Genomic DNA, 17,584 nt, shown 5'->3' with positions numbered 1-17,584 from the left:
TTGCAGACCATGTACACTCTTTCATGGAAACGGTATTCCCTGGTGGCTGTGGCCTCTTTCAGCAGGATAATGTGCCCTGACACAAAGCAAAAATGGTTCAGGAATGGTTTGAGGAGCACGAGTTTGAGGCGTTGACTTGGCCTCCAAATTCCCCAGATCTCAGTCCAATCGAGCATTTGTGGGATGTGCTGAACAAACAAGTTCGATCCATGGAGGCTCCACCTCGCAACTTACAGATCTTCAGGATCTGCTGCTGACATCTTGGTGCAGATACCACAGCACACCTTCAGGGGTCTAGTGGAGTCCATGCCTCGACGGGTCAAGGCTGTTTTGGCAGCAAAAGGGGGACCAACACAATATTAGGAAGGTGGTCATAATGTTATGCCTGTTCGGTGTGTATATATATATATACATACAGGTGCTGGTCATATAATTAGAATATCATGAAAAAGTTCATTTTTTTATTGTAAATTATTTTTAAAAATGAAACTTTCATATATTCTAGATTCCCTACATGTAAAGTAAAACATTTCAAAAGTTTTTTTTTTTTTAAATTTTGATGATTAGAGTGTACAGCTCATGAAAGTCCAAAATCCAGTATCTCAAAATATTAGAATATTTCCTAAGATCAATCAAAAAATGGATTTGCTAAACAGAAAAGTTCAAGTTCTTTAAAGTATGTTCATTTGTGCACTCAATACTTGGTCGGCAGCACATATTACAGCAAATGACTTGCTCCTAGCACAAATTACAGCATCAGTGAAGTGTGGCATGGAAGTGATCAGCCTGTGGCACTGCTGAGGCACTATTGAGCCTTCAGATCATCTGTATATTGTTGGATCGACTGTTTCTCATCTTTCTCTTGAAAATATCCCATAGATTCAGGTCAGGCATGTTGGCTGGCCAATAAAACACAGTAATATCATGGTCAGCAAACCACTTGGAAGTGGTTTTTGCACTGTGGGCAGGTGCTAAAGTCCTGCTGGAAAAGGAAATCAGCATCTCCATAAAGCTTGTCAGCAGATGGAAGCATAAAGTGCTCCAAAATCTCCTGGAAGATGGCTGCATTGACTTTACACTTGATAAAACACAATGGACCAACACCAGCAGACATCACGGCCCCCCCCAAATCATTATTGACTTCAGAAACTTCACACTAGACTTCAAGCAGCTTGGATTCTGTGCCTCTCCAGTCTTCCTTCAGACTCGGGGACCATGATTTCAACATGAAATGCAAAATTTACTTTTATCTGAAAAGAGGACTTTCGACCACTGTTCACTGTCCAGTTCTTTTTCTCCTTAGCCCAGGTAAGATGCTTCTGACATTGTTTCTGTTTCAGAAGTGGCTTGGTAGTCCTTTTCCTGAAGATGTCTGAGTGTGGTGACTCTTGATGCGCTGACTCCGGCTTCATTCTACTCATTGTGAAGCTCTCCCAAGTGTTTGAATCGGCTTTACTTGACAGTATTCTCAAGCTTGCGGTCATCCCTGTTGCTTGTGCACCTTTGCCTACCCAATTTCTTCCTTCCAGTCAACTTTGCATTTAATATGCTTTGATATTTCACTCTGTAAACAGCCACCCCATTCAGTAATGACCTTCTGTGACTTACTCTCTTTGTGGAGGGTGTCAATGATTGTCTCCTGGACCATTGCCAATTCAGCAATCTTCCCCATTAGTGTGGTTTCAAAAAACAAAAGATACCCGGAATTTATACTGTAGGGATGGTCATTTAATGAAACTCAAATGTAAATATTCTAATATTTTGAGATACTGGATTTTGGACTTTCATTAGCTGTACGCTCTAATCAACAAATTTTAAAAAGAAAACTTTTGAAATGTTTTACTTTACATGTAGGGAATCTAGAATATATGAAAGTTTCATTTTTTAAAATAAATTACAATAAAAAAATGAACTTTTTCATGATATTCTAATTATATGACCAGCACCTGTATATATATATATATATACCATCAGCAGATGAAAGATCTGACAGACATATAGACATGCACAGACTTATGTACACATGCACGGTTGTTGAACCAATTTTCTAAACGGACTACTTTTAAATCTTCTGGGAAGTCTCACTCTCTCTGACAGCCAAGATCATTAACTGAACTTGCGAAGAACGTCTGTGACTAACTGACAGGAGAACAGAGAAACGGGAACTTCAGTGCTCATCATTATCTCACAGCAGAACATCTCAATTGGTCCTGATGTTGTGTGAGGTCAGCCGTGGTGCCAGAGGTGGTCTGACGGTGTGAGAGGGAGTGAAAGAGCGCACTTGGGTTGGGAAGCAGGTAATTAATCCAGCACTTTTCCTCTGGGCCTATTCGAACAGCTGGTCTTTCAGGCAGTCCAACATACCAACAGCAGGAGAGAACAGATGTTGCTTATGGTGTAATGAAGAAGCCAGAGGCTATCAGATTATTCACAGCTTTACAGACGCCTCAACTGTTGGTCCTTGATATTGATCCAGTTTGGGTTTAATCTTTTAGTTTGAAGACTAATAAAGGAAACAAATGAATGAAAATAGCTCTTTCAGTGCTGCTTCACCTTCTTCAGAGTCTCTTCTGCACAAAAAAAGAGGAAATATTTCTTCTTTTTGATAGAAAGACATATAAAGCAGTGCTATTTTCATTTATTCATCACATGATTTCTTAACAGTGACTTTTTAACAATTAGCTAGCCACACATATGTCCAAAACAAACAAATAAAAAACATTATATTTTAATTTCATTATGGCCAATGACTGAACCAAAAAAAGAGTTTTTTTTTTTGCTCTTCATATATAGCTTAATTTCTAAATAGTGTTTAGAGAATATCATTGTTTACTCACCATTATGTCATTCCAAACCTAGAGTAGACTTTACAGAGTGCTTGACTCTTGCATTGTCAATACTAGATCTTGAGCAAAAATGTATGCACCTCTTAATGGAAATAAATGTTGTGATGTTATTTCCATCAAGAAGTGCATCAATGTTTGTTCAAGATCTAGTATTGAAAATGCAAGAGTCAAGCACTCTGTAAAGTCTTCTCCAGCACATCCCAAAGACTTTTAATGAATTTAAAGGGTTAATTCACCCAAAAATTTTTAATTATCCCATAATTTACTCCCTCAAGCCATCTTAGGTGTATATGACTTTCTTCTTTCAGTCAAACACAAGCACCTTATAGAGTACCTTAGGGATGACGTGTTTTTGTAGGCCAACCCGGAAGTTAGCGGCGCACGGTTCCCTCGATCGAAAGCCAATGCATTTTTCCCATAGACTTTGGAAAATCGCAAAAAAATAAGCTATGTGTTTAACAAAGGGTTATGACACTTACACGTTTTGTCTATCAAGGTAATCTTTACAAGTTAACAACATTTATACAAGCCTAAATAAATTCGTCAGATATAAAAAGCTAACAGTAGGCTATAAACGGACTACAGCACACCATGGTCTCGGATCAGCGTCACCACCACCAAGCTTCCTCAAACTTTATTTAGAAAACAACTTTATTTAAAAACATGCTCGCTGATTATGATCTGCGCTGTGTATGAATACTTATCCACTTTTTCATGAGAAATGCTGTCCAAATGCAATGTTTGTCATGATGATATCTAAAGTCCCCACCAAAGGAAGTAGTCCCTTTTAGCAATTTGTTAGCAACCGCCGTTTTTAAGACACAATAAAGGTTTAAAAAAAAAACACAAGCAGGTTATAACTGGTGTGTTTTATGTCATAGATCAAAACATGAAAATATTTAGAGGCTTTGTTAACCACAGACCTTATTTCAGGCAATTTAGCAAAAACCCATTCAAAAAACCCATTGACTTCAGGGCGATGGAACCGGAAGTCCTAAAATGCTAACTCGTGTTTGTAAGGTTTTGCCTACAAAAACACGTCATCCCTGAGGTACTCTATTATGACCTATATTTACGTTTTAAAGTCATGCGCCATCTAGCTGGCGTAAAAATAATGACAGTGTCGTGTTACGTCTGTTGTCATGAAATGACGTATGACTGTCGTTACCAATCAAAATGCGTGTTCATTTGAATGCAATGTGTGGACTTTTTACACCATTTGTCCTATTTCCATTTAGCAAAACTATTTTTTTTATTAATTACTACACCCACCCCACCCCTAAACCTACCCTTAATGCATATACACTTTATGAGCACATGCGTTCCCTGGGATTGAACCCACGATCGCATTATCACATGATTGTATATTGTTATATATTGCAATGCTCTGTCAATTGAGCTACGCAAAACCCGAAATATGACGCAGATAAAAGAGAAAAATGCATTAAAATGAAAGTATCCTGTTGTCGATTGGGGCGAAACTTTAGCAAACGCTCCTGTGGGTCGTATTTCATGAATTAAAATGAAAGTGTCCTGTTGTCGATAGGGGCGCAACTTTAGTAAACGCTCCTATGGGTTGTATTTCAGGGAAGTGACAAATGACCTATATAGGCATTTTGGTTGGAGAACATATTGCAAAAATATGCTGGCTCTTCCAAGCTTTATAATGGGAGAGAATAGCAACCGAGATTTTGAAGCCCAAAAAAGCACATTGATCCATCATAAAAGTAATCCATATGGCTCCAGAGGGTTAATAAAGGCCTTTTGAAGGGAAGCAATGCATTTTTGTAAGAAAAATAACCATATTTATAACTAGAATTACTGGCTTTCGTACGTGAGTCGATTCCGGTGGAAGAGTGACCTCTGATCTGACACAAGACGTGACGAACACGAAGCGAAGAGGACAGAGCAAAAAAAAACACCGGTCACAAATTAGAAGTCTAAAACGAGAATTTTTAAAGGTGGAGGAGCTTGAGTTTGTTGCCCAGCCCTTTTTCTTTGAACCGCGAGAGGCATCTACTCTCACCTTAGCTTACGCTACACCTACATCCTATAACATACGCCGAAACTCGGCTCTCTTGTGAACGAGCGGACAGACGTTACCAGAATCTAGTGATTATAGTTTACAAAGTTATAAATATGGATATTTTTCTTACAAAAACGTATCGCTTTGCTTCAGAAGCCTTTACTAACCCTCTGGAGGCGTATGGATTATTTTTTATGATGGATCAATGTGCTTTTTTGGGCTTTAAAATCTTGCCTACTATTCACTCACATTATAAAGCTTGGAAGAGACAGAATATATTTTAATATAACTCTGATTGTGTTTGACTGAAAGAAGAAAGTCATATACACCTAGGATGGCTTGAGGGTGAGTAAATTATGGGATAATTTTCATTTCAATTTTTATAATTTTCTATCTATCTATAACTACATTTCTAGATTGAACTACAATTTCAAATTTGTTTTATTGGAGCACTGGATAAAGTCTGTCAATTGCTTAATAAAATCCTACAAGAGGATTAAAAAGTGTTATTTTTCCTGTATTGATTTAACATGTTAAATCAGTCTTCAGCTAATAACGAAAAATCTCAAGAAGTTCAGTAATTAGACATTTTATTCGCCCAACAACAAAACATACACTCCTAAAAACTGGCCAAAAATATATGGCTTGTCACGTTCTAAAGTGCTTATTTGTTAGAGGCAGACATGCTTAAAACATAACACTTAAAAAAGACATGACAGCCAAAATGAGCCCAAGACGGTTTCAATTAAATAGACAAAGACTAAACATTTGGTCCTTGCAAGCCATGAAGTACACACAGCAAAGAGCACAAGCATCTCCAGAAAACAAAAAAAGTAACAGTCCTCAAAAATTAGATGTATTTGTGTTTGATCCCTATCATAATCTGGCACTACTAAGGAGTTTGGAAGGAAACACAGCTTCAGTATTTGCTTTTACAAACCTCAGAGGAAAAGTAAAATTACTCTTTTATATTAAACTTAAAAATAAAGTAGTCATATTACATTGCTCTGTTTAAACATCACTTTTGGCTAAAAGTAAAAACCATTTCTATGAAATACAAATATACATTCATTTAGTTTATACAACTTTGACTTTGTACTGGATATATCTTGGAATATGTATGGAAGCTTGTTTCCACCACGACTTTTTATCTCGCAATTCTGACTTTTTTTCCCTTGCAATTGCAAGTTTATATCTCTAATTCTAAGGAAAAAAGTCAGAAATGTGAGATAAAGTTGCAATTACGTTTTAATTTTTTATTCCTTGGTGGAAACAAGCTACCATAAATATCAATCATAAATAAATATCCTCAGCCTTAAACAGACGTGCATATCACCGGTCAAATCATGCTTGAAATGAACCATCAATCATCATCAGAAAGAATAAAAATTAAAAAATAAAACTTTGAAGTGGACAACATCTTTATCTTGACAAATAAATAAGCTGAACATCAAGTGGTCAATTGCTGTTTTGCACTGTTTACAATTTTAAACTCGAATCGCTGCCATGCTATTCATACGCACAGACACAAACCCGGTGTGCCTGACATAACGCATGCACTCCAAAAGCTTAACTGGGAATATCAGAGCTGTTGTTGCGGTTTCCGTATTTGTGATGAATGAAAAGGAGCACCACACCGAGGAAGAAGCAGATGGAGCCCACCGTTATGTAGGCAATGCCCAAGAAGGGGTTTTTCCCTCCCATCCAGGAGATGGTGCTGAGGATCATACGCTTCCGGCCCTCGAAGCTGCGGACGGGGTAGTCTGAGGGGCAAGTGGTTGAGGAAACAATGTCAATTTAGTAGTTATTAAAGACCCCTTGTGGTGAAAATCAAGTTTTTAATTTTGTTTATGTCTATGTGGTGTTTTTAATATGCTTTAAGACAAACTATCAGTCAACACCATTGCTGAGTATATTAAACCTGTAGCAAAGACAGTCTCAAAAACACGGTTTGAAATCGCCCGTTATACTATCACAAATATGTAACCAATGACGTCAACTTGCGGGGCGGGGCTTTTCTCTACTGACTTTCTATGATGTTCAAAGCATTTCTAAGGATACTGATTGTTAGAAGGCAGCTGGCTGACTCTGAGATGGCGAACGGGAACATGGTTTGTGTAACATTAGCAACACATTATTAGCTGTTTGATAACGTAGTCGAGCCAAAGCCTAATCATATTAATTACCATTATGTGTCCGACGTCGCAGAAAGAGATACATAAAACGCATTACCATTCTGATACATCAAAAATTTAAAGGGTTAGTTCACCCAAAAATGAAAATTCTGTCATTAATTACTCACCCTCATGTTGTTCCACACCCATAAGACCTTCATTCATCTTTGGAACACAAATTAAGATATTTTTAAAAAAATCCGATGGCTCAGTGAGGCCTGCATTGCCAGGAAGACAATTAACACTTTCAATGCCCAGAAAGCTACTAAAGATGTATTTAAAACAGTTCATGTGACTACAGTGGTTCAACCTTAATATTATGAAGCAACAAAAATAGTTTTTGTTCGCCAAAAAAATCTAAATAACGACTTTATGACAATATCTAGTGATGGGCGATTTCAAAACACTACTTCATGAAGCTTCGAAGCTTTACAAATCTTTTGTTTCGAATCAGTGGTTCGGAGTGCATATCAAACTGGCAAAGTCACATGATTTCAGTAAACGAGGCTTCGTTACGTGATAAGTGTTTTTAAATTTCAATGGTTCACCACTGGGGAGCTTGACTTTGGCGGTTTGATACAAGCTCCAAACCACTGACTCAAAACAAAAGATTCGTAAAGCTTCGAAGCTTCATGAAGCAGTGTTTTGAAATCGCCCATCACTAGATATTGTCATAAAGTCATTATTTAGTTTTTTTGGCGCACAAAAAGTATTCTTGTCGCTTCATAACATTAAAGTTGAACCACTGTAGTCACATGAACTGTTTTAAATACGTCTTTAGTAGCTTTCTGGGCATTGAAAGTGTTAATTATCTTGCTGTCAATGCAGGCCTCAATGAGCCATCGGATTTTATCAAAAATATCTTAATTTGTGTCCTGAAGATGAACGTCTTACGGGTGTGGAACGACATGAGGGTGAGTAATTAATGACAGAATTTTCCTGTGCAGTTTTAAAATTGTTTACTAAAAGCATATTTTAGGTAAGCATGGATATTTATCACTTTGTATTGTTATATTAGTATATATTATTACATATAACACTAATAATTGTCTTCCTTCATTTAGTAAAAACAGACTCATCATGCCTTCATCATTTTAACTAGATTTTGACTCTATTGTAGTTCTTGCATTAAATATTTTAATTACTAGTCAAAAATTGCGGTTATGATACCACGGATAGAAAAACAAACTATTTTTAGCTATTTCAGAGCAAATATACATTATCGTTCAAAAGTTTGGGAAAGTCTAAGTTTTTGAAGGAACTTTAAATTGCAAATAATCTGATCAGCCTAATAATTTGAATAAAACAAACGTTATCGGAGTATGACAAAGAGCATGTTGTGCAGAATCGGAAATATTTCTTGTTCATTTTAGCTTACGTACTCCTCACAAAAGCCGCGTTTCCACTGAAATTACTCGGAACAATTTGTCCCAGGAACTTTTTTTCCCCCCAGATCTGTTTCTGTCTTGTGTTTCTATCACGGTCTAAAGTATTGTGAAGATTAGTCCGGTGACGTAGCACCGTGCGACTTCCCAGTTCCCACTGGATTTCGTCCTCCGCATATAAGCTTAATAAAGCCTGAACCTCGTTCCTAAACTTTAAAAAAGTACTACCTCGCTAGAAGGGCGAATTTCTGAGGGGCGAATTTTTACCCGGAACTTCATTTAGACCCTGGTCCCTGTGGTTGAAACACACTGAGTACCACCCCAAAGTCTCTAGTTCCTGGGGAAAGTTCCTGCTGTGGAAACACGGCTATAAACACACTGTTCTCTATTGCTCTCTGCAGAGCTTCATGTTTTAAAGGTATGCAAAGTAAGGATACTGTAGATGACTTCCAGGGTGTAGTTGCCTCTTGGCAGTGTGGGTGTCTGGTTGTTCTTCTTCTGAATGATGCGGTAGAGCTTTCTGAAGGTGGGGAGGGCAGCCGTGCGCATCCATACAATGAAATCCTCATTTATGAAGCCGTTGTTGTCTGAGTCAGTGTCCAGCTCATAAACAGGCTTGTGCCAGTTGACCGGCTTGGCTGTTTCTGGAAGATGAGGAGTGTTTTAGTTACAGATATGTACAAAATATATACTGTCTCATCACAGTATATATGTAAGTCTATATATAGAATTATACCTATAAAAACAGCAGTAAGATTACTGCCAGGAGGGTTTCTGAACTTCACATGTTTGTCCGTCCACCATGCGATCCCTTTTTTGATAAGTGGAATTTGGGTTTTTGTTCCATTGGGATCAAGGTAAAACAAGTCCAATGTGTCTGAAGCAAAGAGTGAAAAAGACAATTGATATTAAAACTCTTGAGGAAACAGTCTTGCACAATGACAAGTATTCAGATCCAGGTCTTACCATTAAACATGCTGTTAGCAATGGCTCCACACGGGGCTATCGGCTTTGCATTAATGCGGTACGGCTCACATTCTTTACTTGGGTCCTGTAATATAAAATTATATGCTTTTAGCTTCATTCAATAACATGCAATTGTATAGAATCAAATCAAGTACATCTTGTATTCAGGAAACAGTAGTGTTGTTGTAACAGGTGACAGCTGTTGCAATGTCACTCAGTATAAAGTTCATTAAAAGCGACAATGTCTGTCAGTGATTGACAGGGATATAATAGGTGTGGAGATGTTTTTAAATCCATGATGCCTAACCCTGCTCTCATGCAGCACTTGTTAACGTTGTGTTGATATGTGTTTGCGCTGGCGGAGCATACTATGCTGTCAAACATGTCAGACAGCTAAGCTCAAAATCAGGTGAACTATTTGGTTTCTATTTGCTTCGCCATTAAAACTAGGGCTGTCAATATATATATATATATAAATAAAGATAGTCTGTCTTACAGATAGATAGATAGACACAGACAGACAGACAGACAATAAAAGATACATATGAAGCAGCTACCGATGCGATGCGATTCACCCCTATTACGATGCAGTGTGATCTGATTTCGATTCGATTCAACACAATGTGATGCAATGGAAAAAATATGATGCTATGCAATTCAATGTTTATTTTTTCCTCAAATTCCTTTTTTTTTTTTTTTAAACCAAATTCTGTTTTCTGCTTAATTTTTCTGGATTCCATTTTAATGGTTTAATCAAAAACATGTCTAATTAATTGAATTACTAAAAAGCAACTTTATTAATTTGTTTTTTCCAGAAATTCTGTGCTGTGTATTTTCATTTTTCTGGTAATCAAATGAAAGCGTAAAACATTCATTTATTTTGAATCAAATTTAATTTAAACAAAGTGCTGCACAACAGGTTTACTGTTAAAATTAAAACATGGATGAAAAATTGTGTGATTATTCCTTCAAAAATAAAGTCTTAATAATTATTGTACTATTATTATTAGTAGTAGTATTACATTAAGACATACATTATACAATAGTAATACAATAGTAGTACATAGTACTAAAATAGTAATAGGGCTATATTTCTTTCATAAGTCACCGAACTTTTATTTTGACGGGTTGCCATGAAGATCTTGAAGTTTTTGTGTGTGTATTTGGTATGACAATAGTTTTCTGAAATGAAACGGTAAAATGCTCATGAAGTGACTCTCAGAGCAGCTCTGGAGATGAAGTTTATGTGTTCATGTCTTCATATAATCAGATGGCAGACGCTGGAAAAAACACTGCGAGCATCACGCGTGCTTCAGTATGTGTAGTAAACATATTCGCGAGTCTGCCCCATTCATTCACACAGAGACACGCAGAACATGCAGGGTTCATATACAAATAGGCTTCTTTCGGTTTAATATTCACAGACACTAGTCCATATCGCGATTTGATTTAAATTCCAAAATGACAAATTCTGTGACATTCCACGTTACATAGTAAATTCAGTTTTTATGAATGGATTCCGCGATTCCGTCCGTGTTTTCTGCATCGCGGAAATCATTGGTCCCTAAACAGATAGTTCGCTTTTATTCCTTTGGTTCAGACAGACAGCAAATCATAAATTAACTTAAGTGCCTTCTGACTTCTAACACATGGCCCTTTCACAAACATTGTAGTGTCATGTTAATCTATATTCTGTGTGACTCTCAGGACACGCCTCGGCCTCCAGAGTGTTGTGATACGTCATTTTCACATATTTTCATTTTCACTGATGCAAATGTTAGAAACAATGCATCATGATACAAATGCAAGCTTGTATCTGATGCCCACTTTTTTAAATCGATGGATCGCATCGTTAACTTTTATGCCAATGCGAATTTATGAATCTTACCATCCCTAACACAGACAGATAAATAAATACAGACAGAGAGACAGACAGACAGATAGATAGATTCAAATGTGCAATACCTTAAGTGATCGTTCGTCTCCATTAAGTTGGCTGTCATCTCTGGACTTCACATACCGCCGATGGTTTTGGTAGAAATTTGAGAGGCCATAGTACATGAAGACATTACTCTGAGGACATAAAGTTAGAGTCGTGAACTGACGGTGTTATGATCACTTAACCCACCAGTAAAACATCCTCTATAAATAAATAAACTGGTGACATTTGGATTTAAAATGCGTGTCAAATGTTATCAGTCAGGAAAAATCGAGGCCTACTGCTTCCTCATAATACAGCTATAAGCGATCGATGAAACAACTAACAAAAAGTACTACGGTACTATTGTATGTTTCTAAATAATGAACAATACCATGGAGCAATGAATATGATAATCATTTAGTTCCTATCAAAGTGTGAGAGACTTCCAATTTATTAGCCACAATGAGTAAATAACTAAAAAGAATAACAAAGTGCACTAAACGGTACAACTATTTGCGCTACAAACCAGAGTTTTTATGATTACTATAATAAATTAAAACAATATGGTAATAAATACCAGTTTTAAATATCAAGTAGCACAAACAGGAAGGTTTTTGTACAGCTGAAAAAAAAAAACGGAAGCAGCTGACACCGGAAGCCTTGTACACACAAGTTAAAAATAGCCAAGTCTAAATATGCAAAAGCTAAAATTATTTGAATAATTAGAGGTAGAAGGCTTCAGAAAACATGGAAAATAGTGCACAAGTCATCGTGTGTATGATGTTAAGATACGTTTGTGCTGTTTTTTTGTCCTTTTAGCACTTTGACATTCAGTGGCCACTAAAAAGTTTTATTCTATGGAAAAAGCAAACTGAGTATGGGTCCTTCAACTTTAATGCACGTTTGTGTCTCAGCCAGGGGTTGATTTTCAGACTTTAACCGTTCAATCATTATTACATTTACTCGAGTATGGTTTTCATGTAATTTTTCCCCCTTTAGATTTTTCTGACTATGGTTTCATATGTCAGGCTTTTAAAGGATTAAAGGGATAGTTCACCCAAAAATGAAAAATCTGTCATCATTTACTCACCCTCAAGTTGTTCCAAACCTTTCTTTGTTCTGCTGAACACAAAGGTAGATATTTTGAAGAAAGTTTGTAACCAGGCCGCTTTGGGGCACCATTGACTTCCACAGTAGGAAAAAAAAATACTATGGAAGTCAATGGTGCCCCAGAATTGTTCAGTTTCCCACATTCTTCAAAATATCTTCCTTTATGTTCAACAGAACAAATAAATTTATACAGGTTTGGAACAACCTGAGGGTGAGTAAATGATAACATAAGTTTCATTTTTGGGTGAACTATCCCTTTAAGTCAAATAGAGTTGGAGCAACATGAGTGTGAGTAAATGACAAAACATTTATTTTGGCTAAACTATCCCTTTAAAAAGGAATGCTGCATAATGGGCTGGTCATAAACACTCACCTCGAAAGGCTGGTCTAGAGTGAAGGACAGGACACATTTGCATGGAGTCGTGCTGTTCCAGCTGAAGCTTTGAGAGCAGTTAAAACACGGACTGGACATGTCAGTCCCGGTATAATCAATCTGTGAACACAGATATATGCTTACACACATGTGACCAGATTAATACTTCAGATCCACCTCATTAAGCCCAAGCGAACAGTAGACGTCTATTTGCTGTGTATTTATTAATAAAATGACACAAAACACACGGTGCAACAGGCTCAAACCTCTATCTCTTTGATGTTGTTGGACGTCACGTAGAGGCCGATTCCTATGGGAATGAAGATGAGGCCGATGACGAAGAATGCGGGCAACACGGTCCCCGCGGTCAAGATCGGCTGCCAGGCCGGTAACCGCTGCTGTTTGAAGGCGGTGTTGTCGGGCTTTCTAGTCCGAATGGCGGTTCCGCCGAGCCCCGCGGATCCAGAGTGATGACCGTCTTCCTCTTTCGCGCTGTAGCTGGACGCCATCATAGCTGTTAATACCAGCTCACAGCTTCAGTATTTGTATTTAAACACACGATTCCTCGATTATAGACACGTAGTTGATATAAAAGTGTTTTATATGTCCACTGCAGTAGATTATCTACACAGCGGCCTTCTCTCTAGGTTGTATGGAAAGTCGCTTGTTTTGTTTGAGGCGGTGCTACAGGAAGTGTCAGCTAGAGCTAATGTGATTCGCGAATCACCGGTTCGTGGATGATTTGATTCAGTCACTGAGCTGTTTTGTTTGTTTGAATAACTACGTTCAGGGCCGAAATGTATTCATTTGATATGATTTCATGTAAACGCTGTCTAATAATGATGTAGCCTATAGGCAGAGACATTTATTGAGCTGAATTTTATCTGAAAATGTGTAATTCTGTTACCAAAATATCTACTTTGGTAACATTCGGTCTTCACTTGTTGTTATAAAACATTTTATTCACTGTCCCAAATAAATTCAGTTCATAAATTCTTATGATGTCTGATTTGACAGTCTAAACACATAATTTAAAAAGTAATTTTAGACTATATGTAGTAAATGTGTTAAAAATGATTGAGTTCATATAGGCTACATGCAGTAGGCCTGAGTTTTATTAATATCTTAAGTTAACATGTTAACCTTGAAATAACAGCCTACTTACAACAACCTGTTCATATTTGTATTAGCCTAATACACGTTCATACGATCATAAACAATAGCACCTTTTTACTTATTAAAGTAATCATCATAAAAATGTCATAATGAATTTGGAGTTCTAACATGGTAAGTTGACAAACTATAAAAAGCCTGTTAGACCTTGAAAAATATGCTACAGTATACATGTAGGCCTACAACTTGGAACTTGTAATCTTTGCTAAAATACTGCAAGTTTAGTACCCACCGCTGTTATGAGAGAACCTGTTGATGAACAGGATGACTCAAAGGATTTGGTGAATCAGTTTCTTGAACTGGTTCACTGAGACGAACCGATTCGTTCAAATGAATCAGACATCTGCAGGCGTGTCATACCACATGACACCACCACTCAGAGATGTTAGTAGATCATTAAAAAGCATTAGTAGTAGAATTATGTATTTAATTTAATATATAATTTTATAACAAGCCAATACTTGCATATCTGCCTTTATTATTATTTTGTTTTATTAAAAAAGCTGGTCAAAACACTGTTTTGTTAGAAAATCAAAATGTATTTCAAAGTAATTAGTTTAAGAAATGTAATGTAAATGTAATCAAAATTGACCATTCTTGTTTTTTTTTTTATTGCAGTATTTATTATAAATGATTTATCCATGCACATCATTGTTTATTTATTCATTTAAAAAAAATCATCTTTATTCTTTTTAAAGTGTTGACTAATGGCTGTTATGGAATTAATCTGTGGTGTAGTAAATCTCTTTTTACCTTCATGTTTCGCTCTCTCTCTCTCTCTTGAAATACACATTTTATTAAATGAATAATATGTTGTATAATTTTACTTATAAAACCGTTAGTTCCTGTCCTTGATTCTGATTGGTGAATAGCTGTGTTTTATTCACGATAAAACACGGTTATGACCGCTTCACCCAACGGTTCTGTGTATCACTACATAACACCCTTAGCAACCACTCTTAGCAACGTAAACATATGTTAGTTCTCATTGAAGCTTACTGTATTATGTAGAAGAGTATTGTGAGAAAGATCGAGTATTACCTGCATTCAGATTTAGCATTTTGCTTCAGGTCAGTACTATGTTCATAATAAAAAATATGTTTAAATGTCCAATGTATTATCTTGTCCTTTTAACAGTTAAGGGGTTTTCCCGTGACTGACAGCGCTAGTCAAAGCATTTGTCAGTTGCGTCTGGTTCCGTGTTCACAACAATTCAGTCTTTTCAATATTAAAGTCTTCGCTACTGACTGACACACTCATAAAGACAGTCTTTGCCGCCATCTAATGGCGTAATAATGTAACTTCTGTTGCTGTTCACGGTCAGGGACAATTTTTTTCCGGCGGAAGGAATGCTTTAGTGAAAGTTTACTTCATGAAAGTTGCATTGATACATATTTTTTTGCTTTAATTTTTGTATTGTGTGGTAACCGTTTTATAAGTAAGCAATAAGGTGCGAGAGGCTGTGCTGTATCGTGAATAAGTCACGGCTGAAGGGCGTTGTTAGGCACGACGCGAAGCGGAGCCTCTCGTACCTTATTGCTTACATAAGAAATTCTGCACATAATTGTTACACAAGTAACGACATTTAGAAATCCCTCTCTAAATGGCCCTACTTGTGTAACAATTATGTGTGGAATTTTTTATATAAATTATGAGCCAAAACATTATGACCAGTCACAGGTGAAGTGAATTTCATTGATCATCTCCTAACAAGGCCACACATCAAGGTCTGGATAGATTAGATGGTACAATCATTGTAATCAACATGTTGGATGCTGGAGAAATGGGCAGTAATAAAGATCTGAGCGACTTTGACGAGGGCCAAATTGTTATGGCAAGGCGATGGCACCAGGATGCCCTGTGGGACGATGACAAGCCGGTGGAGGCAGTGTGATGCTCCAGGCAATGTTCTGCTGGGAAACCCTGGGGCCTGCCATTCATGTGGATGTAAATTTGACACACGCCACCTACATTCAGTCAGCATTCAGAAGTTGCAACATTTGAACCACAAGATGGAGCAAGAGACCAAAGCAACGACTTAAAGCAGTAACAGGTTCTCTCATAACAGCTGTGGCAGGCTAAACTTGCAATATTTTATCAAACCTGTGTTTATGCCAACACTTTTTCCATTAAAAGTTCCAAGTTTCTTATCATGCAGGTGTAGACCTTCAGACTTGCTCACTTTAAAAATCCCTATATATTTTTCAAGGTCTAACATGCCCTTTTATGGTTTGTCAACCTACCATTTCTGCTCACAACTCTGATTCTTTTTATCCAATAACTTCCCCTTCAGATTTATGCACTGTTTCTCTGACTTTGTGATTTCTTTATCTTTGTCCTCCTCTCTTTCAAAGGCCCCTTTGCTAAGCTTTAAGTTCTGAGTTTTCACAACTTGCCTCTGCTTACTTCATCCCTAAGGTCCCCTTTTTTCTGAGCTTTACTTTTGTTCTTCTTTGATTGCTCAGTCCAAAAGGTGGCCAACTTTTAAACACTGTCAGCTCTTCCCGTTCCTCAACTGCCATCCTGGCAGTCAGCTTCTCACATTACTGAGCAAACTTGGCTGGGTTTTGTCTGAGCACTACCCTCCAACCTTTTGGGTCATTTAGCTGTCATGTTCAGCTTTGCTGTTGACAGCCTCAAGACACTGCTTTGCCGAAATCAGTGAAATAGTGTCATTTTTTGTCTATGAAACTGACTCTTCGCCAACATCAATGCAAATTATTCCAGCTATATCATCTCCTATTTAAGTGGTCTTCTTTATGTTCTTCTGCAGCTTCTCTTTAACTGTACAGTCTTGCAGAATTAGCAAAGATCTGACCAGGTGACCTTTCATTATTCATTGAACATGAGGAATCTCAGTCTCTCTCTCTCCTTCTCTATGCATGTAGTATAATAAATACTGCAATAAAAAAAAAAAAACAAGAATGGTAAATTATGATTCATTGTGACACACACTCATACATGAATCAAAATTGACCATTCTTGTTTTTTTTTTTTTTTGCAATATTAATTTTAAATGATTTATCCATGCACATCAATATTTATTTTAATCAAAGTAACTTCCTGTCACAATGGGGAAGGAAAGACTATTGAAACATCCATTTCATGCCGACTTTAAATGAAAACTTATATCGTATTGATCGCCTCCATACAGTTAAGGGTTAAAAATTATTTTCAGAATGCTGAATAAGCTAGATGCTAAAATAATCTCTTTTAGGTCCCATGTGGAAAATCCTGTTTGGTTCCCTGGTGGTGTATCTTTCAGTGAAGTATCTTATGGCTGCCGCAAGGGTGTTTAGCCTAAGCTGAAAATTCAGTGTGAGTGTAAAATTACATTAATCAAAAATTCTTCTGTTGTTTTGATATTTTGAGAAATTGGACACACTGTGTTAATGTATATAAGCTGAATAAAAAGAAGGGGATTCATTATGGGATATGGGAAATGAGTAAAAAAGTCCCTCTGTCTCATAAAGAACTGGTACTTTTACATTTCTTTAATATTTCAAAATTATTGCAAGTAAAGGAATCTTGACCAGCCACATATTTCAAGGCAGCACTGTATCCACCTTATTTTTCAGGTAAGAGCGGGCGCGGCCATTTGTAAATTTAA

At 37.0% G+C, this 17,584-nt stretch overlaps 1 protein-coding gene across 1 annotated transcript; it reads right to left on the bottom strand.

Annotated features, from left to right (window-relative positions):
- Positions 1-5,445: 5,445 nt before the first annotated feature.
- tmem30ab (transmembrane protein 30Ab) lies at positions 5,446-13,518 on the bottom strand. Its single transcript, XM_051875148.1, has 7 exons — positions 13,068-13,518; positions 12,802-12,921; positions 11,363-11,470; positions 9,398-9,482; positions 9,168-9,308; positions 8,869-9,075; positions 5,446-6,635 (listed from the first exon to the last, which is right to left on the bottom strand). The coding sequence occupies exons 1-7, from the start codon at positions 13,311-13,313 to the stop codon at positions 6,442-6,444; spliced, it is 1,101 nt and encodes a 366-aa protein (XP_051731108.1). The 5' UTR covers positions 13,314-13,518; the 3' UTR covers positions 5,446-6,441.
- Between the last annotated feature and the right edge of the window lie 4,066 nt (positions 13,519-17,584).

Source organism: Ctenopharyngodon idella, chromosome 20 (assembly GCF_019924925.1).
Source record: "Ctenopharyngodon idella isolate HZGC_01 chromosome 20, HZGC01, whole genome shotgun sequence".
In the NCBI taxonomy this organism is placed as follows: Eukaryota; Metazoa; Chordata; class Actinopteri; order Cypriniformes; family Xenocyprididae; genus Ctenopharyngodon; species Ctenopharyngodon idella.
The sequence above is the reverse complement of the archived record's forward strand: the minus strand, read 5'-3'. Positions and strand labels throughout refer to the sequence as shown.

What these genes read in the sequence shown, in the direction of transcription:
- tmem30ab (XM_051875148.1), bottom strand. Translation starts at nt 13,313, where the DNA reads ATGATGGCGTCCAGCTACAGCGCGAAAGAGGAAGACGGTCATCACTCT. An exon ending in GAGACGAACGATCACTTAAG is followed by an intron (nt 9,483 to 11,362) that starts GTATTGCACATT and finishes TTTATATTACAG; the next exon opens with GACCCAAGTAAAGAATGTGA. An exon ending in TCTTACTGCTGTTTTTATAG is followed by an intron (nt 9,076 to 9,167) that starts GTATAATTCTAT and finishes CTCATCTTCCAG; the next exon opens with AAACAGCCAAGCCGGTCAAC.